The 23,562-nt window shown below is 35.7% G+C and overlaps 1 protein-coding gene across 1 annotated transcript in view; it reads left to right on the forward strand.

The window, feature by feature from the left end:
- Positions 1-12,021, forward strand: part of LOC109091335 (SLIT-ROBO Rho GTPase-activating protein 3) — a 68,753-nt gene extending 56,732 nt beyond the window's left edge. Inside the window, exons 15-22 of the mRNA XM_042759205.1 lie at positions 82-216; positions 737-842; positions 1,534-1,761; positions 2,973-3,046; positions 6,836-7,016; positions 8,713-8,862; positions 9,126-9,435; positions 11,539-12,021. Coding sequence (XP_042615139.1) covers positions 82-216; positions 737-842; positions 1,534-1,761; positions 2,973-3,046; positions 6,836-7,016; positions 8,713-8,862; positions 9,126-9,435; positions 11,539-12,021 — 1,667 coding nt within the window. The remainder of the gene's footprint in view (positions 1-81; positions 217-736; positions 843-1,533; positions 1,762-2,972; positions 3,047-6,835; positions 7,017-8,712; positions 8,863-9,125; positions 9,436-11,538) is intronic.
- The last annotated feature ends 11,541 nt before the right edge of the window (positions 12,022-23,562 follow it).

Below are 23,562 nucleotides of genomic sequence, written 5' to 3' on the forward strand. Positions count from 1 at the left end.
ATATATTAGGAATATGTGTGTGTGTGTGTATTTTTCTCCTATAATCCCAATTTTTTTTTTTTTTTTCACAATTTATTTCAGGTGAGGACCCACTGGTTGATGATCAGAGCGATCATGACATCAACTCTGTGGCTGGAGTTCTCAAGCTGTATTTCAGAGGGCTGGAGAACCCTCTGTTCCCCAAGGAGCGCTTCCTGGATTTGATCTCCACCATCAGTGAGTGTTTCATTCAGCTGCAGGATAGGTTGAAATGTTACTGGAGTGATTAAACCTGGTATTACTCCATAGATTGCTGTTATTTGTTGTATGTTTCTGCTGTTGCTTGTCTTCGTCTTTGCAATTTGACAAAGGAGTTTATCAGTTACTTATATTTTGCTTTTGGAAACAAAAAATGTCTGGCAAGAGAATGTAAAAAGTAAAACATAAGTAAACCTACAAACGATTGTTTTGGCTAATAGTTGACTGCCATTCACAAGTTTGGGGTCAGTAAGATTTTTTTTTTTATTTAGATTGCTGAAGGATTACGCAACACTGAAGGATGAATTGTTGTAAAAAAGTTTCACAGTATTACTGTTTTACTGTATTTTTGATCAAATAAATGCAGCCTTGGTGAGACTTCTTTCAAAAACATGAATCAGTCTTACCAACCCCAGACTTTTGAACAGCTGCGTATATTTTAAATGTAAAGCTGTTGGTTTAATAGTTTGAATGCTTGTTTGTCGATTTCTTGTTACAGAGCTTGAAACATCTGTGGAAAGAGCCCACCACATCCAGCAGATCATCATCACCCTTCCTCGTACCATCATCATCGTCATGAGATACCTGTTTGCTTTTCTAAATCAGTAAGTTTTATATTTCAACAACTTTTTTTGTGCCATACTTTAAAGTAGTTGACCTGCAATTACACACATGCATGCTCAAAAGTGGGAGGCTAATTTGTAATTTTACCACACTTCCTTCACAGCATCTGTCTTTATACTGTAAATCTCTAAGTAAATCACCATTTATATGAATAGCAGCAGTCACAAGCAAAGGCATTCATTATATTTACAAAGAGCTTTTCAACAGCCCCTACCATTATTGTCTTATTTATGACCATGTCTGTCAAGTCAAGTGCTTTAGAGGATATTTACGCCAGAAGAAACCGATCAGTCTGTACTGTACTATACCTGTCCTCTTCTTCTGGGTTTTTATTGATGCTTCCTGTTCTCACCCTCCCCCAGGCCGAACAAAGAATTTGATTTCACTTCATGAGTTTTTCCCTCTGACTTCGTTCCCACTTTCATTTGCTCTCGGTGCTCGCAGCTCTGACTCATTTGAACTTCACTTCTGCAGTCAAGAGACTTCCCAATAAGAGATGAGCTGAAAGATAATGCACTGTACATGAAGATGAATTCTCTGGGACAAAGTTATGAATTAGTATATTGAAATAGACAGCAGGAGTAAGATTTTGATGAAATGTAATTCCTGCAGCATTACATCACCTTTAAGAACGCAAACTTTTTCACTATCTCTGTCTCTTCATCCTTCTAGTCTGTCCCAGTACAGTGATGAGAACATGATGGACTCATATAACCTTGCCATCTGTTTTGGACCCACTCTGATGCCTATCCCGGATGGTCAGGACCCTGTGGCCTGCCAGGCTCATGTTAATGAGGTCATCAAGACCATCATCATCAACCACGAGGTCATCTTCCCCAGCCTGCGTGAGCTGGACGGTCCTGTCTATGAGAAATGCATGACTGGAGGAGAGGAGTACTGGTGAGCTCTAGACTTTAGCTGGATTTTGTTGTTACTAAGGAATGTCATAATTGCTCCATTAGAGCCAGCTGTGGCTTAAACTGAGCTCTCTACTAAAAATGGGGAGTTTCACACTTGGGTCATATAAAGTGGAGTACCTGAGGCATACTTTTGTAACCTATTGCTAAAAGCAGTATTTCTACTTCTAAGAAAGATCCATGATACAGTGTTAGTATCAGAAGGAAATACCACATGGTTCTTTGAGATTACCATATTAATATACTAAAGATTATTTGTTATTCCAAGGTACTTGGTGGAAATGGTTTGCTTTGGTTATTATTAGTAATAAATGTAAACACAGTACCGTTGAAAAGTTTGGGGTCAGTAAGATTTTTTAGAAATTAGATTCTGATGAACTACATGAATCCGATGAATTAGATTATGCTCACTAAGGCTGCAATTATTTGATAAAAATACAGTAAAAACTGTTAAATCATGAGATAGTATTACAGTTTAAAAATAACCGTTTTCTGTTTTCATATATTTTAAACATTTCATTTGTGATGGCAAAACTGAATTTTCAGCAGCCATTTCTCCAGTCTCCATTGTCACATGTTCCTTCAGAAATCATTCTAATATGTTGATTTGGTGTTCAAAAACATTATTATTATCAATGCTGAAAAACATTTTCCTGCTTAATATTGGTGGAAACTATGATGCTTTTTTAGGATTCTTAGACAAATAGAAAATTCAGAAGAACAGTATTTGAAATAAAAGTAGAATCAATTCATCCTAGCTAAATGAAAGTATTATTTTCTAAAAAAAAAAAAAAAAAAAAAACATACTGACTCCAGACTTTTGAATGTATTTATCAAACATGCTGTTTTAAAAGCAATAAGCCTCCTAATGCTGTTTTTTTTTTTTTACCCTGTTCTTACTCTTATGCTATGACTTATGCGTAATGACTCTTAACCATGGTAAAATCAATATGTAACACAGTCTCTTGAAGCATATTGCTTTAAATCCCCATGAAATAAAAATGTGGCTTTTGGATTTTAATCCACAGTGCTTGATGTTTCATGAGTCTCTAATATTGATGCTAGCAGAAATGATTACTGTTTGCGTGACATTGGAGAACTGTAATTGTCATGTTTTTTCCAATGCTGGCATTATCATGTGCTTTTAAACAACTCTTTCTCTTTGTGTTTGTTTATGTGTGTATATTCACACAGTGACAGCCCTCACAGCGAACCAGGCACCACTGATGAAGCAGACAACTGCACCGAACCACACACGAGCGATGATGGTACAGGCATTTATCCATTCATTCTATGCTTTATTTTTACTTTTATCATTGTCTCTTATAGCAAGATGCAGTATTGTATTGTAAAAGAGACCACAAATAACCAGAAGCAAAAATCAGCATTTGAGGTTTTTAGTTTACTTACCAATAGAAGTACAGTCAGATGTTTATGTTAGCCTTTGGGATTGAAAGGAATCAAAATGACCACATATAGCTTCTTAAAGAAAAATAAAAATTGTTTTTCCTTGTGTATTTTGAAGATGATGTGCTGATTAGTATTGCTGTGCTCTGGCTGACCTTTCTTGCTTGTGTGTGTGTGTATGTGTGTGCACATGGATGTCAACTGCATAATTGACATCAGATGTCAAAGCTGGCATTGAAACATCTGGGTCATATTCAGTTTAATCTAAACAGTTTCCACAAAACAATATTATTCATACAACCACAGCTTATATTACTGTTCTGCAAAAAATCTTTCAGTATTTGTTGTGTATTTTAGTAAAATATCTAACCATCCTTAATGGAAAATGCATTTAAATGAGAAGCAAAAACGTGTTAGATATTACATGTTTTCAATGAATGTCAAATTAAGTTTATTGTTCTTACCCCAGTGGTGAGTAGTTTCTCTTTTTTAGCCTTTTTTTAGCATTTAAAAAAATACTAGTGGGGTAATGAAATAAACTTAAATTATGGTATATTCCACTGAAAACATTTATGGTATATTCTGTGAAATATAAAACACACACACACACACACACACACACACAATGGTATTTTCAAATGAAAACATTTATGGTATATTACACACACACACACACACACACACACACACACACAAACACACACACACACACACACACATATATATAATTGAGGTAAATTGAATTTAGATTTTTAAGAAGGTGTGTGTATAACTGTTATATAAACAAATGAAAGAAATGCTTCATATACACAAAGTTGTGTTGTTTGGTGGATGTTATGATTGACATTTAACTCAGCCAGTCAGAGTGGTGCCCTTTCAGCAGTGTGCATCCTTATTGGCTGGTAAGCTATGAGGAGATGAAAAAGATGATCTCAAATTGAAACCTGGCAGCACATATTCATAAACTGTTATATGAGGTTCCACTTCTAGGTCTTAAAAATGTCGTTCTCTCTGCTATTTTCTTCACTCCCTTCCTCTCTCCCCCTTCACCCTATTAATTTCTCACATGTAAATGATAGCATTGTCTAGCGATGTTTCCGTTGCTATATTAAATGAAGACACAGACGGAAATATCTCTTTCGGCCCAGTTTCAGCAATCTTTGCACTTCATCTCTCTCTTCCAGCCCTTAGTTTTCTCTGCTTAATTGCCTCCTCCTTTGCCTTTTATCACTTTGTTTTCCTTCTCTCCCTCTCTCTTGCACGCTCTTTGTTCAGGGTGAGTAAACAGGTCTCACGGGGCTTCCTGCGCTCGCTCCCTTCATTAAGTGATTGATGGAGCTGCACTCGCTGACTAACCCCAAACACCAGCCACATTACTGATACCATCTCGCATACAGCCCCCTGCTCATTCAAGAAGTCAGTTTTTCCAGTTTCACTAAAACGGTTCTGCTCTCAACTAATGGGTTAAGAGTGGGTCTTTTTTTAACACTAAAATAGATTATAGTTTGCGTTTCTATTTAAAGGTGCACTAGTTATTTTTCCATTTAAAGTTTTACACGAAATGAATGCTGCAGGACTTTTTACAAATGTTTAAAATGTTAAACATGAAAGTCAATGGGAACCTGTTTGGTTGCCAATATTCTATAGAAAATGTTTTGCAGTGCAGAATAAAGAAATACATACAGGTTTAGAAAGATAAGATGTTGAGTAAATTATGACAGAATTTTTGGACTATGAGTGGACTACCGTTTAATAAGGTCATGTGACAACAATGCCACATATTACATAAAGTATAATTTGGTTTTAAATACTAAGCTGTATTAAGTGTATACTACCCAAAAAACAGTATGGTAGTATTCCATTCCAAAATAGCCAAAATAATTTTTATTGGTGATGGGAATTTTTTTTTTGTTTTTGTTGTTGCCGTAATAAAACATTCAAAGCAATCATGTTTTTAGAGGTAGCTCTTCCTATAAACCTCTTTAAACATGTTACTGACTGAATCGCATGCTGTGTAGTGTGTATGCTGATGTATATGTAAGTGATCCACACTAACATTCTGTTTTAATCTGTCTGGTGCTCTGATCTGGAATCAGCCTTCTCTCAGGAGCTCATCAGCCAAAGCCTGCTTTATGCATTTTGTTTGAATGACTGTTTGAAGTCACATGCCGTAGCTCCAAAACAGTGCAATCACAATTTCCCATTACCTTCGGGACTTGCTGAGAAATCACAATCAGAATCTTAACCTTCAATCCAGCCAATCAGGTGCAGTCACAATGGAAAAACTCAAACGACATACAGAATTGCAAAAGCTGATTTTCTCTCTCTCTTCATTTCCATTTTTCCTCTTTCCTTCCACTTCTGTTCCATGCCTGTATTTAATTTCACCCCTGGGTGGAGACCCTAATGAAACTGATTGGTTTCTTCTAGTTGAATTGGAGATTTCTTGCCAAGTGCTGGTTTGCTCTGTATATCTCCTTAACCCTGAATGACCCCACTGTCTGTTTGCCCCTGGCAGCTGGGTGGCAGATTTGATAGGATTTAGATAAAGTCCACTTTGCATTTTAGCAGCCCATCTGTATTACAAATGTGCCTGTTTCTTTGTGGTCCTGATGGGGTAAAAGATTAGATTATATCCTGATGTTTAAGACCTTGATGTGATGAATGCAATTCTGTATAATGTTGAATACAGTAACTATTTGACAAGTAATGCACATACAAGCTTTTGCTGTGCACACTGCTTGTTGAACAGTATTTTTGTTGTTGTTGACTGATCAGTTACATCTGTCCCTAAGAATAAATGAACCATGTAAGTACACTTGATCACACTGAATGCAGTGTGTTTCTTCCATACAGAAGCAAGTCTGAAATATTGCATTGCAGTGATTCAAAGACTATGTTGTTTTTTACATTTATGCATTTAGTAGATGCTTTTATCCAAAGTGACTTACAGTGCATTCAGGCTAACATTTTTTATTTCTTATTTTTTACCTGACACGTGTTCCCTGGGAATCGAACCCACAACCTTTGGAACTGCTAGCACAATGCTCTACCACTGAGCCACAGGATTTTTGGTTTTTGTTTAGCTTGCCTTTGTTTTATTTTTGTTTGGCTTGCTTTTGTTTTGTTTTTATTTGGCTTGCTTTATGTTTTGTTTTGTGAATTACAACAATTCATCTATGAACTTTTCAGTATCTTTGACATGACATGCATTGTTTTTTTCTTAGGCTTTGGCTTTGCCTCACTTTATTGTTTTCTATAGACTTTCTATGGACTTTGCAATATTTTTTGTGTATAAAATCTAATGGTTTCTGTTTCTGCAGTCCAATACACCCACTGTGAAATATCATTGCTCCAAAATCTTACCTCACATAACTGTTTATTTGACATCTGATAAGTTCAGTGTCATGCAGCATTTTTGTGTTTATTCTGGACAGACAAATTGCTTGTCGCTGGAAACTTGTCATATCACGCCTGGCCAAGACATGGTGTGACTGTGTGTTTTTGCTGAGAACCAGCTGGGAGCATGACAGATTTTGAGTCTGTTGCAGTGCTTTGAAGCTCTCTTAAAAAATTTGTTGACATAATTCTCTGTGCAAACATGTTAATGAGTGCTACTTTCCCTGTTCCTCTCTCTCTCACACGCACAGAGGTGGAGCAGATTGAAGCCATTGCAAAGTTTGATTACATGGGTCGGACTCCTCGTGAGCTGTCCTTCAAAAAAGGCGCATCCCTTTTGCTATATCATCGTGCATCTGAGGACTGGTGGGAGGGCCGACACAATGGGGTTGACGGCCTCATACCTCACCAGTATATAGTAGTACAAGACTTGTAAGTATCGAAATTAAATAATTTTTCATTTAATTATTTTTATATAGTCCTGGCACTAGTTACAGGACAGTTCAATACATGTTGCCTTGTGAAAGTGTTGCCCTCTGGGTAATATATGACTAATCAACCAGGCCATCTGACCTGAGTTCATACCGTAATAGCTCAATTGAGAATCAAATAGTTCCCTCCATTAACGCTTTAGACTTTAATTAAAATTTAACAGCACTGAGTGGCAGTTAAAGAATGCCCTTATGTCTTTGGCAGGGAACCTCTCTTACACTATGAGTCTAATTGTGTTTCTGAAGCACCAAGCATTAGTGGTGCCTTAATGTGCTAGGCATGCATTTATGTGAAAGCTCGTCGGGTGCAGTGGGACATGATGTACTTCACTGAGGTTAAAGTGAAAGTAAGCCGATCAAGCTTTCTGCTCCTCTGTTACTGCTGTATAAGGTCTTGGGATAACATGAAAGTGCAACGTCCTTGTGTTGACCATATTTATATCATCAGCTGTTATTAACTGTCCTACTGCTGTTTCAGTAATTACTAAAATGATGACATGCTCATTATCTCTTTGTATGGTCTAACCGGTGTCAGTTTGATGAATGAGATTATTAAAAGGGTCAGTCCAAGCCCCATTCCTAATATTGCAAGATTTGACAGGAGCGCATAAGGAAAATTGAGGTTGCTTAAATGAAAAGAGATTACAGGTCGCCGGTTACTCTACAGTAGAGGTGGGCGGAATTACCAAAATCTTGTATCCCAATAGTTATTTGTGCTGTAAATTCCACCACCAATTGCTTTATGTATAACATAATCATATAAAAATATCTATTTTTTTTAATAATCCAGTGATTTATCTACTTAAAAAAATTAAAGGTACTTAAAGTTTGAGATTATGTGGGTTGCAAACTGCATGTTTCAATAGGAGCAAATTTCTTTATCCATGTTCAAACATCTAGTGGAAAGACACAGCAGAAGGAAAGAAGCTGTTAGACAGGATCTCCTTCCTGTTAATGGAAGTGGTTTTGAAATTAAGGTCCAACAAGCACCCACTTCAGTCCATTAATGTGTTTAAAAGGCACTCATTGCCTAATGAAACATTTGGGCTGTAGACTTTTTCAGATACTTTTTTCCCCTTGAATGTGACGTTTAACAGCTTCAGATTGCCAAACACCTTCTGCTGTCATCTCCCATGAGAACTGTAAAAGCAGCCCGAGAACATGCTGTGAAACTGTGATCAGTGGATGTTTGCTTGCTCAGAGCTCTGGGAATGAGACGTGAAGTGAGAATGATGCAGGAGCTGCTGGGACTGAAAAATAAGAAACTAGAGGTTTCTTTCATTGCCAGCTTTATGTACATGGATTTTTTGATGTGTGTGACACTTTAGCAGTTTTTTTATTTTTTATTTTTTTATTTAGCAAGGAGTCAAGGACACATGAAATTAATCAAAAGTGACTGTAAAGTGACTTCTACAGTGTTAAAAAAAAAAAAAAATCAGTTTTAAATAAATGCTGTTCTCGTGAACTTTCTATTCATCAAAGAATCCTGAAAAAAAAAAATGTAGCATGGCGCTGAGCAACAAATTAGCATATTAGAGTAATTTCTGAAAGATGACAGAAATTATGTGACAAAGACTGGCGTAGTTGCTGCTAGAGATCTTACAGAGTAACTAGTAATTTTGTATCTGTCTCTTTAGAGATGACGCGTTCTCTGATAGTCTGAGTCAGAAGGCTGACAGCGAGGCCAGCAGTGGACCTTTACTGGATGATAAAGCCTCATCCAAAAATGATCTGCAGTCCCCGTGTGAACCTTCGCCTGATTACAACTTTGGCGGGGTCATGGGCCGGTCAGTGGCTGATTATTCAGGATTCTGCTTGTATTTATTTAACATATTTTTGTCCGCAGGAAAAAATAATGACCTGAATTAAAGTGTTTAATCTTGTCCTGTTTCTCCTTGCAGCTTATTTACTTACTCTTGTTCGGCTTGTTTTTGACATGAATATCTAACTAATATTTTTTACTCTTATTTGTAGTCTGCTTTGAGTTAAAAACACAAATGTTAAAGGTCTGGATTTAAGTTTTTTGCCATTTCATTGTGTATTTACTCAGGGTTAGGTTGCGTTCGGATGGGTCTGCCATTCCTCGGCGCCGCAATGGCACTGACTCTCACAGTCCTCCCCGAGACACACCGCCGCGGGCCGCTGCCTGTCCCAGCAGCCCCCACAAGGTGTCGATCAGTAGGGGCCACATAGAGAGTCCTGAGAAGAAGCGTTTGGGAACCTTTGGCAGTGCAGGCAGCATTAACTACCCTGAGAGAAAGGTCTATCCTGAGGGTCACCCGCTCAGGCCTATGCCAGGAGCAACAAGACACAGTAGCCTAGGAGACCACAAGTCCTTGGAGGCTGAGGCTTTAGCAGAGGTGGGTGTGTGGGTTTATGTGCGTGCATGTTTTTATATTCTCATTAAATTTCACTGTGTTGTGTGTGTATATATACACTGGAGGTCAAAAGTTTGAATTAAGATTTTTTTTAATGTTTTTGAAAGAAGTCTCTTATACTCAACAAGGCTGTATTTATTTGACCAAAAATACAGTAAAAAAAAACAAAAAAACAAGTAATATTATGAAAAATTATTACAATTTAAAATAACTACCTGTTTTAATATATTTTCAAATGCAGTTTGTTTCTGTGATGGCAAAGCTGAATTTTCAGCATCGTTACTCCAGTAACATGATCATTCTGAAATCATTTTAATATGCAGATTTGGTGCTCATGAAACATTTCTTTTAACTATCAATGTTGAAAAAGTTGTGAAGCTTCACACACACACACACACACACACACACACACACACACACACACACACACACACACACACATACACATGCAAGCACCAGTAATTCTTAAAAAAATCATAAAATATATTTGGATTAATTATCATAATGTGATTAAATCACCCTGATTTAAATATATGATTTTTTTAAAACATAATTCGCTATTGCTGAGATCAAATATTCAAATATTCTCAGTAAGTGTACCATAAAAGCGTTTTGATCTTTTTCTTGAGCATTGCAATTAGCCTAGAATTCTGTGAGGCTGAAGAAGCTGGCAAGATTTAGTCCAGCAGAAACAAAGAGCTGGCACTAAAGCAGATATCAGCATGAACGGGACAGGCTGGCACTGATCCATGTGATTCATTTGCGCACGGTTAATGAAGTCTGTGACACATGGAACAGTTAATGATCTTTTGTAATATGCCCTTTGTGTCTACACTCACCTAATGAAAAGAAAATGGCTTATGTGAATACAGACATCAAAATGAAGGCATGATTGATATGATTGGACAGAAATGTCTTGTATATTGATAATGCATTATAAGCACAGACTGCTTGATCTGATTAACATTAATGCTTGATGTGCAGTTTGGGAAATGTGTGTAAATGGGTTTGGGGCGGGGGCGGCCGGTGGGGGGGGGTCTTTGTGAGCCCTTTATCTTCTGAACATTACATTTTTATGGCATGCTCAGCTGCAAGATGGAGGATAGTCTTGAAAGGGAACTGGAAAGCAGTGAGTTTATAGTCACCATTATCAGGACGGCAGCGACACTCTGTGTATATCAAACATAATCTGCCTCCATGATATACTAGACCGCTTCGGAAGAAAGTAAGATGCATTTCCAGGAACGTACATTTGTAAATACATTCTGTACAGAAACCGACAAATTGAAGTTATTGATCATTTCTCGCATCTTCGGATTTAAACAAATCTTGCTTGACTTTGCTATATTAGAAATACTGTAAAAAGTTAAGACAAATTAAGTACACAGAGCTATTTTCAACAACATGACTAAAAACAGTATTTATTTAATGAATATATAAGTCTTTGTTAAATTTATCTCATCATCAAAATCATCAAAAAAATACTGAATTCAGTTTTTAGCAATTTTTATTTTTTAGCAATTTTAATTAAAACATGCTGTTGTCTAAAACACAAACTAAGTTTTGAATAAAATTTGTGAACATTTGATTTTATTTTAAATATTATTTTTTCGTCGACAATGTTTTAATTAAAATGGCTGAAAAAGAAATTAATTACAAAATATTGACTGAATTTAAATTCAAAATTCATTTTATTCAAAAATGGCATTAATAAGCTAGTTTATGACTAAAATGCTTGAACATTTGGTTTAATTTCAAATGTTATTTTTTTGTTGACTAAAATTCAATACTATCTTAGAGTGAAATGAAAAATATCAAAATTTATTATATCTTTTGCCAAAATTGTAAAATATATACTGTTGACAAAAACGTAAACTAGGTTATGAATGCTTGAACATTTGGTTTAATATTAAATGTTCTTTTTATTGAGTACAATTCAATGTCATAATAGAATAAAATGAAAAATGTCAATATTTTGCCGTTAATTTGATTTTAAAGAATTGTAATTAAATGTAAAAAATCTATGACTGTACCAAACAACAACAACAATGTAAAAAAACTGTAAAAATATATATTTTTTTACAGGATATTGAGAAGACAATGAACACGGCACTTCATGAGCTCCGTGAATTGGAACGCCAAAACACGGTCAAACAAGCTCCTGATGTTGTTCTGGATACTTTAGAACCACTCAAGAACCCTGTTAGCTCAGAGCCAGCGAGCCCCTTACACACCATCATGATCCGAGATCCGGATGCAGCCCTGAGACGCAGCAGCAGCTCCACCTCCGAGATGATGACCACCTTTAAACCGGCGCTGTCGGCCAGATTGGCCGGAGCCCAGCTCAGACCTCCACCTATGAGACCCTTGCGACCCCCGCCCACACAGCACCGCTCCAGCAGCTCCAGCTCCTCTGGGGTGGGAAGCCCTGCTGTGACCCCCACAGAAAAGATCTTTCCGAACAACCCGAGCAACGCTGCAGCTTCCTCTGTCTGCTATGTCTGGAGAGATAGGTGGGATGTTGTAGCAGAAGACTGGTGGGTTGTGTGTAGCTGCGTTGGTTGTTGATAATAGGAGGGAGGTTGTTCAGGAGTGCTTCTCATTTCTTTTTGAATTTATTTTTTGAGCCTTTAAGAGTTGTTGAAATGCACATGGGTCAGAGCTGTGGCCTAGTGGTCTGACATGTGGAACCTGGTTGCGGATGATGTGAGTTGAGTCTGGCTCAGGTGATTTCCCATTCCATTCCATTCTTCCCATCATTTCCGACCATCTCTGTAAAAAAAAAACAAAAAAAAAACAAACAAACAAAAAAAAATTAAAATACAAAGGAAAAAAGACGATTCCAGGGTAAATTTCATTCTATGATAAAAAGAAGGTTGAAAAAAATATGATATATTCCTTTTTTTTAATTATTATTATTATTAATTTTACCTCAGAATTAATATTAAGTTGTCTTTTGGGCCACATTTTTATGTGAACTTTATTTAGAGCAAGATTAAACGAGTGGTTTGCATGTGTTTTTCTCTGCACTGGTTGGCCAGAAGAGTTCTGTTATTCAGGAGTGAATAAACTCTCATTGGAGGACTGTTCTAAAATAAGTGATGAGTCTCGCCCTCCAGAACTGGACTGTACATAATAATAGAATCAAACGGTCACTCGAAGACTGTATAACACGGCCAGCTACCTTTGAGCTGTTGTAAATAGAGATATATTGTACTTGAACTTGTAATGCCTTTCATTTGTAGAATAAGCGATATACATCTAAGTAACAACTTAGCCAAGCGGTAAACATATATGAGATGCAGAAAACCAATATACCAACTAATTGTAAGAAACCTGTGGTAAATGTAGTTTTAGTTGTATATAAATTTTGGGTAGATTCTTTTTTTACGTGTCAATCTTGTACAGCCGAGGACAGAACAGGCAGGGAGAATAGAACGGCTTTTATCAAAAACATTTGCAACCAAGAAGCAAACAAATAATGAATCAATAGTCTGAGCCATTAATATTAATATTATTAGTTTGAGGAGTGCTCTACTTTTTTCTTCTCTGTGTTTTTTGGATCACATCAGCTTCCTAATACAAAAAGCAGATCACCATGCCTAATTTACCCATGTAAATGCTTCATTCTTATAAAGTTACATGGCTTTAAGGCATTCCAATGAGCTCCATGTTATTGCAAGCATCCATCAATTATATAATTCAGATAGTCCTGCTTTAGGCATGTATCCCATATATACTCTGTCAACTGATTATATGAATATTAATACTTACTAAAATAACCAGATGACACACAGGCAACCCAAGTAAAAATGGTGAATCTCACCAAATGTACCCGGGACTGTAAAAATTAATGTAATTAATTTTAATGACAATAATCTCATAAAATTCTAAAAACAGGACTCATTTTCTTATGCAAAATATATTTTCATATTTTTTTGTTCTTTTGATTTTATGATGATCTGGACATATTTTTGAGAGATTCACCCAAAAACTTGTGTATGTCAAATGTACTATGCGAAGTACATTTCCCAGATACATTTGGTGAGGTGCAGATCCCTCCTCCCAATCAAAATATTCAATAGCCTACACGATAATATCATAATACAATATATACAATAGTACGAAAAAAATCCTAAAATTACTAATTTTCTTCTTCAAAATACGAGAAACGTTCCCCCCACTAGAACCCCTCCAAGAGAAACTCCACTGCCCCCAATCTGTCATATCTTCTCCGGTTCATCTTCAGCGTTACCCCTCCTCCCTGAGCTGTGCTTGAAAGGGGAATACCCAGCCGTGTACACAAATTTGCCCGACTGACCTAGATATCCACTTAAACACACTGAGCCCAAAGCTTTAATCTCATCTTCTTCACAGATTTAACTTTTGCAGTTTGGTTTAGGATATGCCACTTCACGCAGTCAAATCAGAATGACAGTATGTGAAAGCTTGTGTAGGGAAAAAGATGAATGACATAAAAACAGTTCTCCCAAGAAAACAGTACGTTTACTACGCACAATTTTTAATCTAGTAATATTTCTAGATTTGCATTTGATGTCATGCTTGAGCTGTTACATCATCTGTCTGCATTAGTCTTACATTTCTCATTGGTGCCATAATGATTTACTTTTGCATTTGGAGCATACAAAAAAAAAAAAAGAAAATCTCTTTTGAGACTCCATGTTTTGTATTGTTGCTGCCATCTTGAATTACTTTTAACAGATGATTTTGGTAATGACTGGTAATTAGCTTCTGTCTGAATTCCTCAGCTTTGTAGTAGCATGGGCCTGTTGTCCGCATGTGAGGGAGACCAACTTGCACATGCTTTTCTTTACCAAGCAACACTGTTCAAAGAATGATAGCGGTGCTTTTCCTTAGATACAATGCACAATGTCCTAAGATATGTTAGCCTTCATCCACAAGGGAGCGATGGGAAACCGGGTCTGTAGCTACGAGGATAAAACTCATCTCAGGAAGTGATTCTAATTTTGTTTCTAATATCTCCTACAATGTCACTTCCCAATAAGCATCATTTTAACATAAACATTTCCAGGCCTCGGAAGTCAATTATGTCAATTTCTATAGTAAATATAGATGTGAGGTTTTTTGTTATTCTCAAGTCAAAAATCTAAATCTAAATTAAAATTAAATGTAACAATTTTTTTCCGATTTGACAGCCTTAAATGAGATTGTTATTGTTAATAAAAATAATAACAAATCCTCATCCAGTAATCATGAATGGCATGAAAGGCATGACATTTTATGTATAAAAATGTTTTAAAACCCCCTGCAGTACCTATTAAGCCTTGTTAAGTGTGGATTTACCAGATAAACCTGTCTTTACACATAAGGGCTAAAATAAATGCTGCCCTCTGGTGGCCTGTCTCTGCTCACAACATCCCTCTGTTGGTCAGTGCTGGTATTGATCATTCATTGACTAAGACTAGGCGGGAAAAAAAAATAAAAACATTTGGCAGACATGAAGCTGTTTGTTACAAATGTAACCACATTTCTCACAGTTTCTCATGTTCTACATCATATCCTGTCTTGGTGTCATTGTAGGCATTCTTATCTCTAGCTTGCACTAGCAGCCATGCACCAAAGGATCACGTAAATCAGTGTACGTCCAGAAATCCACAACCATACACTGTCTTTACTCATGCTGTAATCATGGCTTTGAGTGTCATGAGTTTCATGAATCTGAATACTTGAGTATCAGACTTCTACTTGTTCTGCTGGGAAAGTCAGTGCATTACGTTCTCATATATCTGTTGTACAGCTCATTTAGTACATAGTGTATAGTAGCGCTCACATAAAGAGACGAAGTTTGATTATATATGATATCAAGTTTACAGAAACTGTAAACTGAAATAGTCATGGTTGTGCCATTCATCTATGTTTATCTCTCCTCTGCCAGTGAACTTAAGGCTGTGCTGTGAAAAGCGTATATGCTTTTGCTGATTTAAATCTTCTACCCAAGCTAATGCATTGCAGTATTTAAGGCCGTGTTGGTCTGATAATAGGATGTTGTATGGTACTTGCACGATTACTAAGGCACTTGGTGCATCCCTGTACTTAATAGACTGTATGTGATGTTACTGGAAGTATGTTTTGGGAATGTATGCTACATTGGGTGTGTATTGTACGTATGCCACAATGGGTGTTTATTGTATGTATGCTAAGATAACAGAAAATATAGGCTGTCTCCTTCTCTGGACACAACGTTCCACAGGACAAAGGTGCCGTCTGTCTGTAGTAGTGGGTTGTGAAAACTGTCGTTTGGGTTATTTTTTCCTCCTCTAAACACTTTTTGTCTAGTGATGCTGTTCTCAAATGAGTGTTTGAATGGTTGGACAACCCCCCTGTGATGTTATCGTACACCATCCCAATGTTTGGATGTGAACCATTCCAAGTCCAAATAAAGTTTTTTTTTTTTTTTTTTTTGACCTTACAAAAAACGTTGTCCTCTTTTCATTTTAGATGATATGAATTGGTTAAAGCTTGTGTCATGTAATGCTTGTATTCATAATACTACTTATTATTGAACTAACTATGCGTAACTCTTACTTTAAAACTTATATTAATGTGAATAAAATTCAGCCCAAAATCAATAAAACACAGAAATTAAAATATTACAAATGAAACATTTAATTACTGGACTGTAAAAATAAATTATGATAAATATGATGATGATAATAATCATAATAATTGTTGTTATTAATAGTACTATTAAAAGGTGTGCATATGTATTTATGCATGTGTATGTATGAATGGGTTTAAATGTGTGTGTGTCTGTGTATTACAAGAAATTAATGATGTAATTTAATATAATGACGACAACAACAACAAGTTATTAGTAAGGTTTGTGTATATTTAGTGTATGTAATATTATATATAAAAAATGATTTCACATTTTTTATTCCAGTTTTTCTTAATTATGTGTGCATAATTGTCATTAAATAATAACAAAATGTGAGAAATTAATGTCATTTTCTAATTGTTATCATTTTTCTTTTTTAGCTGAAATCCATGTCATAATGCTTGTGTTCATAATAATATGTGTTACTAACACTCACATTATTAAGATTACATTTCAGCTCAAATTCAGCAAACCACAAATATAAACAAACATTTTTATTACTGGACTGACTGACTGACCAACTGAATAAATTAAATATAATTATATATTATTATTAATTTTATTTAATATTTTACTTGATTGTCATTACATAATAATACAAAATGCAAGAAATTAACGACGTCATTCTTGGTAATTTATTTATTAATACATCATCATTTTAATTTTAGGGGTAAAATGTGACCTGGACAAACAGAGATTCTTCGCGTCTGTATCAGTGTAGGATACACTCACTTGTCTGACCACTAGATGGCAGGAGAAGACGGGCCCTGGCCTCTGGCAGTCGGCGGATAATGAAGCCTTAGAACTATATAACATTTTGTTTTATTTGTGACACCAAAGGTGGTCTAAAAAGAGGCAAAGAGGGAAATCATTTCCTTTCTCATTAAGCGCGCAGTAAGTCCGATGTCTTCCAAAGTGCATTTTGATTTTACCTGACTGCGATATATTCGCCAATTAATTATTCATTTATCATAATGCTACACAATATAGGCAGCCAATCAGGCGTGAAGCGAAGAAAAACAAAATCCCATTTGTTACACCTGAGGGACTCTTAATAAACAAGACGTAAACATGAAAAATAGTATCTCTCTCTCTCTCTCTCTCTCTCTCTCTCTCTCTCTCTCTCTCTCTCTCTCTCTCTCTCTCTCTCTCTCTCTCTCTCATTTTAGTCAGTTGATTTATTGCTTAATCTCAACACGCTTTCCTCTCATGTGTTTTGAGAACATTAAGAGGACATTTCATAACATAGCCTACACATTTTATTGTTAGTTATTAAAATAAAAACGTTTTGGCGAATTTTACACTTTTAAACAGTCAAAAATGTAATTTAGAATATTACATTTATTAGACATAAATAACAGATCAAATAATATAGATTAACTTTGTAACATTACATAGAGTAAAGTTGTCAGTTTGCATATGTTTGCAAGGATATGTTTACAGTATATGTTTAAGTTATAAAAATAAAAGCATTTCTTCTCTGTTGTTGTGATTGTGAAGTATGAAGTGTTATGACAGCAGGGCTTGGTCAGGTGGATAAATGTTCAAAGCCACCAAGAACCTATCAAAACAACATGAACATTGTTCAAGATCAACACACAGCACCAGTAAAGAATAGTAGAGCCTTACAATACAACAGCAATAATTTTAGATTGATCAAATTAGCTTCCAACTAGAATGCTTTTAATGAAAAAAAAAAGGAATAAAAGTGAGTTAAGTTTGGCTTCAAACAAGTTAAAGCTGTTTTCTACATTTCAGTTTTTAATATCCTCTAAAGAGTTATGTTCCAAGGCTGCATTTATTTTATTAAAAATAGTTAAAAACGGTAATATCGTGCTAAAAGCTAAAATTTCAGTAGTCATTCTAATACACAGGCTTGGCTCTCAATTATTAATAATAGCTCTTATTATTAATAAGGTTGAACAGTTTTTATTACTTAATATTAATATTTTTACGGGCACTGTTGATTTTTTTTTTCTTCAGAATTCTATGATAAATATAAGGTTAAAAATATAAAGTTAGAAAAAAAATACTGGAGACTGGAGTAATGGTTGCTGAAAAAAAAATCAACTTTACCAGCACAAATTGCATATTGAAATATATTATAATAGAAAACTCTTTTTTAAATTGTATTTGAGAATATTACTGTTTTACTGTATTTTTGATTAATTAAATGCATGAGCAATAGAGACATCTTTCAAAAACATAAAAAAAAAGCTTAATTATTCCAACTTTGGACTGGTATGTACTGATACACAGGAATGTGTGTGTGTGTGTGTGTGTGTGTGTGTGTGTGTGTGTGTGTGTGTGTGTGTGTGTGTCCAGCCAATGTTTTAGAAATCACACAAAACAGAATAAAAGAAGTAGCATCGCTCTCTGGGTGACAAGATTGGCTCCGGGATAAGAGTGATAAGAGAACAGGGGATGGACAGATTCTCACCTCTCCTTCTCCTGACATCAAACTCAACAGCTTACTGTAAGTCTGCTCAGAATCAACAATAAAGGCTAGTATGAAACCAAAGAGGTTCAACACAGATTCTAGGGGTGATAATGCTGTGACGGCTGCCTTCTGACAGCATGAAATTCAGAGCAGCTTCTGTAAACATTTTGACTGAATCTGTGCTCTCTAAAACAAACCAGCAGTTAGATTGTGGAACAATTGGCATGGAATATTTTTGTTCTTTATTTGAATAAAACAGGTAAAATGAATGTTTGTTTATGAATTGTTCACAGAATGATATCATAATTATGACTAAATAAAATGTATCATTCTACTGAGTTTTAACTTTCGTGCTGTCATGACATGACCGATTGTCAAATTTTACCAACTGACCAACAGAGGTTTCTTTAGGTCTTGGATACATAAGGTTCTTTTAAAGCTCCCTTGCACGTATGTTCATGTGTTTTTTATTAGGAACTCACCCATTGTTTAAAAAAAAGGAGTCGTGGTTCAAGTATCAGGTATACAAACTGCGATTTTACTCAATAAATCTGAATGAATCCAGATGATTTAAGCAATTTTATCTACTCTTTAGGGTTTAGGTTCAATGTAGATTTACTATTTATTGCTATTATTCCATCAATAATCTATCAGCTATGATAAAATGACCTGGTTTAAATCCACATTGTTTATCTGTGTGTAACTGCTACAGAGAGAAGAATTACATAGGCCTACATATAATCATAAAAGAGGATGTTGTGTACGTTTCTCTAATTTGGCCTTTTCTCTGCAATGTTAAGCAAGCAAATGAGCACATTCACCTTAATTAAAATGAATTGTTAGTGTTTATGTCAGAACAGGAATTGTTATGATCATTTCTTTCACTCTCTTCTCTCATTCTTATTTTATTGGGGAAAATGAACAGCTGGCAGTTACTGTTCTAATGGAAAACCCTTGAGGAAAATTGCCACCAGAATTGCATAATTTACTATCATTATAAAATCTGTTTGCTCAATAAAAAACTGAATACAGAACACATATTCTACTAAACCAGTGTCTTCTAATGGGAAGCTGCTTTATTTTATATAAGCCACCCAGGGCCTTTAGAAGAGAACCTGTTCCAGAGAAAAAGTCGATTTAGAAATCTCTTCATCTTTGTTACATCTTTAGATTCCAAGTTCAGAGAAGGGCAAGAAAAACAAAAGAGAAGAAATGAAGTGGAATGCAGGAGAAATGTGGAATGCAGAAGGAATTTAGACAACATTTTAACATTAATTCTGTTTTGATGCATTGATTCATCGTGCAGGCTGGCTGGTGATATACTGTAATGTTAACAGGTATGTTAACTAATAACTCTCTTGAGTCAAGACAAAACAAACCACTCTGAAAGTTTGCTGGCAGGGCATCAAAATATCATGCAGAAAGTTTGTAAATGTGTTATTGCTGGCAAAAGTGGAGCTGAGATAACAGAAATGATGGATGGATTGTCACTGCATGTGAACTCAGATCAGTGTGAGATACAGTGTGGTTTATTATTATTCATCAGTCCAACTCTTCACTATAAAAAAATTCAGTGAGAGTTTCATGTGACCTTTTATTTATGTATATGTACTGAAATGTATTATATGGCTTTCATTTTTCATTTTCACAGTGCAAAGAAAATGATACAGATTTTGAACAACATGATGGTGAGTAAATGATGACAGAATTTTTATTCTTGGGTGAAATATTAACTAATAATGTTAGCTCACACAATATATACCTGTTATTTCCCATACAAGGACCAGCAGGAAGTTGTGATGCTGTCACAATGCTGCTACCATGGTAACGGCTCCTATATACTTGCTTGTGCATTGTGCTAATGCTGGTGCAATCAGTCTGAGTTAGTGCAGTTTGGCAGATGGCTCACTGCGCTGTATTCCACGTGCACTCAACAGATCAATACAGCACCTCATTACAGAGTCCAAATCGAGAGATAGATCACACACCAGATAAAGGTAGCGGATTCCAGTGAGAGTTTATATCAATGATGATCAGATACTTTAAGTGGTGGTTTGATTCCAGACCGTCAAGACTTGCTTGTCCATTTTTGCAGCTGAATTTATGTATTTTGGAATACACTAGTCACTATGATAAGAAAATGTGTGCCTAGAACAGCAGCAGGGGTGTTAAATACATGAGTGCTTCATCATTACATACTAAAGTATTATTTTGTGGACTTTGAATACTATTTTAACAGAATACTTGAACTTACTAATTTGATTAAAAAAAAAAGTTCTCTTTAGACCTTAAATTTAATTTAAAAGTACACATTTTGCAGGTCATCACAACTTAAATCCAACAAAGCCAACATATGTGTTTATGATATATAATGCACGTTGTGTGTGCATACTAAAAAACAATTATATGGAAACTATAAATAAAATATAACTTTCTAATAGCAAACCATTCTGTTTCAGTGCAAAATGTCATAGCTATAGAGGAACATGATTAAAGTAGGGATACATTTTTAGTCATAAACAATTATATTAAAAATTCAACCAACTATTAATGTCTACAGATTTTAAAGATTTATTTTATTTAAAGTGTGCTAGACCCTTACACAGTCAGAACATTGAAAAATTGTGTTTAAAATGGGTCTTTCCAAAGTTTTTGCATCAAAGTTGCAAAGTCTATTCGTAAAACTAAGAAAAAAACTTTAATATTTGTGTACAATTATAAGTGGGAGAAAAAATACTTTCACTCAGTTTTGTGGCTGCGTAGATACTTTGCCATTTAAATACATTTATGACATAGTGCTCAACCTTCTTACACCCCTGAACCGTGGTAAATGTCAGTGTAAACCCAAGAGGCAAATTAGCACATTATTGGTCTTGGCTGCATTATAAGTGCCTGCTGAGGGGTTTAATTGCAGTGTATTTTAGCCCGTAAAAGGAAACATTATGTCTGTACTTTGCACCCTTCCAGAACTGTGCACTTATGTCTACTCCATGAGCTTAGATCCATAGCACGTAATACCAAACATTCCCCCCATCTGCAAAAATGGTTCCAAAAAGAATTTTTTAAAAATCCATGCAGTTCTGAAAGGGCCATTGAGTTTACTTGTCACAAACATCATGTCTTTGCTGGTAAAGTCTCGAGACAGCAAGCCTTTAATTCTGAAAATTTCTCTCCAAGGGAGAACACAGTCAGCCGTAGCCCAACTGTCCTAGAAAAGGATCTCAGCACTCTCTGAGTGGGCATCAGGGGCTATAGGGACGTGCTCTGGGTGTGGAGAGAGCACTTTGGACCATACCCATAATCCAGCGGTAATCTGTTCTTAAATGTTAGGCTCTGGCTAAAGGAGTTGAGGGGTGACAGAGAGCAATGCTCAGCAGTAAACAGGAAGCAGGCTTTGGAAGAAGTTGATGAGTACTGAGCTTCAGAAGGAAGGGTTTCCCTTTTTTTTATCTTTTGCTGATTGAAGGTGAGGAGCAGCCCTAAAAAGACATGACAGAATGTATGGTAGTTAAAGGGTTAGTTCAACCAAATATGAAAATTCTTTCATTAATTACTCACCCTGATGTCATTTCAAACTCGTAAGACCTTCGTTCATCTTCGGAACACAAATTAAGATTTTTTTCAATGGAATCTGGACCTGTCTGACCCTGCATAGACAGCAATGCAACTGAGATGTTCCCAAGTCCAGAAACGTAGCAAGGAGATCTGTGAATTACATCAGTGGTTCATCCGCAATTATATGAATAAATATCAATGAAAATAATTCAGTGTAGCCTAAATAAGAAATGTATTGTTTTTGCCAATATTTGTTTTCACTATTTATTTTTTTATCTTTATTAGAGTTGGTTTTTGAACAGAGCTACAGGGTTTTCTGGACACAGATATAAGTATTAATTTCTAGTCATAATTCAAATTTGTATGGTGAAAAAACATCTCAATATTTTCTCTGCAGCCCTAAAATTCTGTTGCAGGCCAAGAATTTTTGCCAGCCACATTGGTGATGCTGCTCATGTTTACCAATAAGGACCAGAGGACATTGGATCTTAGCTATTGCAAATTGTACCTATAAGCGGCTCCAGGGAGCCAAATTACACACCTTTGCGGCTAATGAAAATGCATGGAAGAGCACACTGTGAGCCTGAATGAGGAAAACAAAACATGTTTTGGATATTTAGTGGATATCATCCATGCGATTATTTTTCTGCATCTTTGACATGAAATGTTGCTTTTTAACATCTACCTTTAGTTACTTACACAACATAAAGTGGGTCCTCATAGTGTACCACTTAAACAAGAGAAAGGATGAAATGGACACAAGATTGAAAGTGAGAAAGAGGAAAAGTGGAGTGTGTTTGCATTTAGCCCTGCTAAATACCCTTCAGTCTGCTGAGAAAACCTGGAACCGTTGGTAATGCAATTGGATGACTCACCTAATGGTTTGTCGTATTAAGCTGATCTCTCTGTTGGAGATATTAAAATGCAAGATTACGACAAATGCTGTATTATGTGCTCATTGACCTGACATTTAAGAATTTTACAAGTGGGCCTCAAAAGTCTTCATGTAGTCAGTAAGGAACTAACAGGTAACATATGATTGCAGAGCTGGCCATTTCCTTTTGCTCTTTGTCCTTCAAATAAACACCACTGAAATGTGTTCCCATGTGATGGTGCTAATTTGTTTGATGGCACTATCTATAGTTCATGATGTGACATAGTGAGATCACACACACAAGAACTTGAGTCATACAATTGCTCTGATATTCAAATATAGCAATTTTTAGTCTTTTGGGGTACAAATGTAGGAGAAACTACATAAACTAAAACCACTTATTCCACTGTTGTTGTTGTCTGCCTTACAAATAAATCTCTTTGACCACCTTTATTGCTTTTTAAAAATACTAATGAGTTCTTACCAGATTAATGACTGTACTATTCTACAATTAGTTGAAATAAATGTGGGGGTAAGGCTAAGCAATAGTTTAATTGCTCACTTAACATCCAGTTGCATACTTAAAAGTCGTAGAGGTTT

The sequence above is a fragment of the Cyprinus carpio genome, chromosome A6 (assembly GCF_018340385.1).
Source record: "Cyprinus carpio isolate SPL01 chromosome A6, ASM1834038v1, whole genome shotgun sequence".
Taxonomy (NCBI): domain Eukaryota; kingdom Metazoa; phylum Chordata; class Actinopteri; order Cypriniformes; family Cyprinidae; genus Cyprinus; species Cyprinus carpio.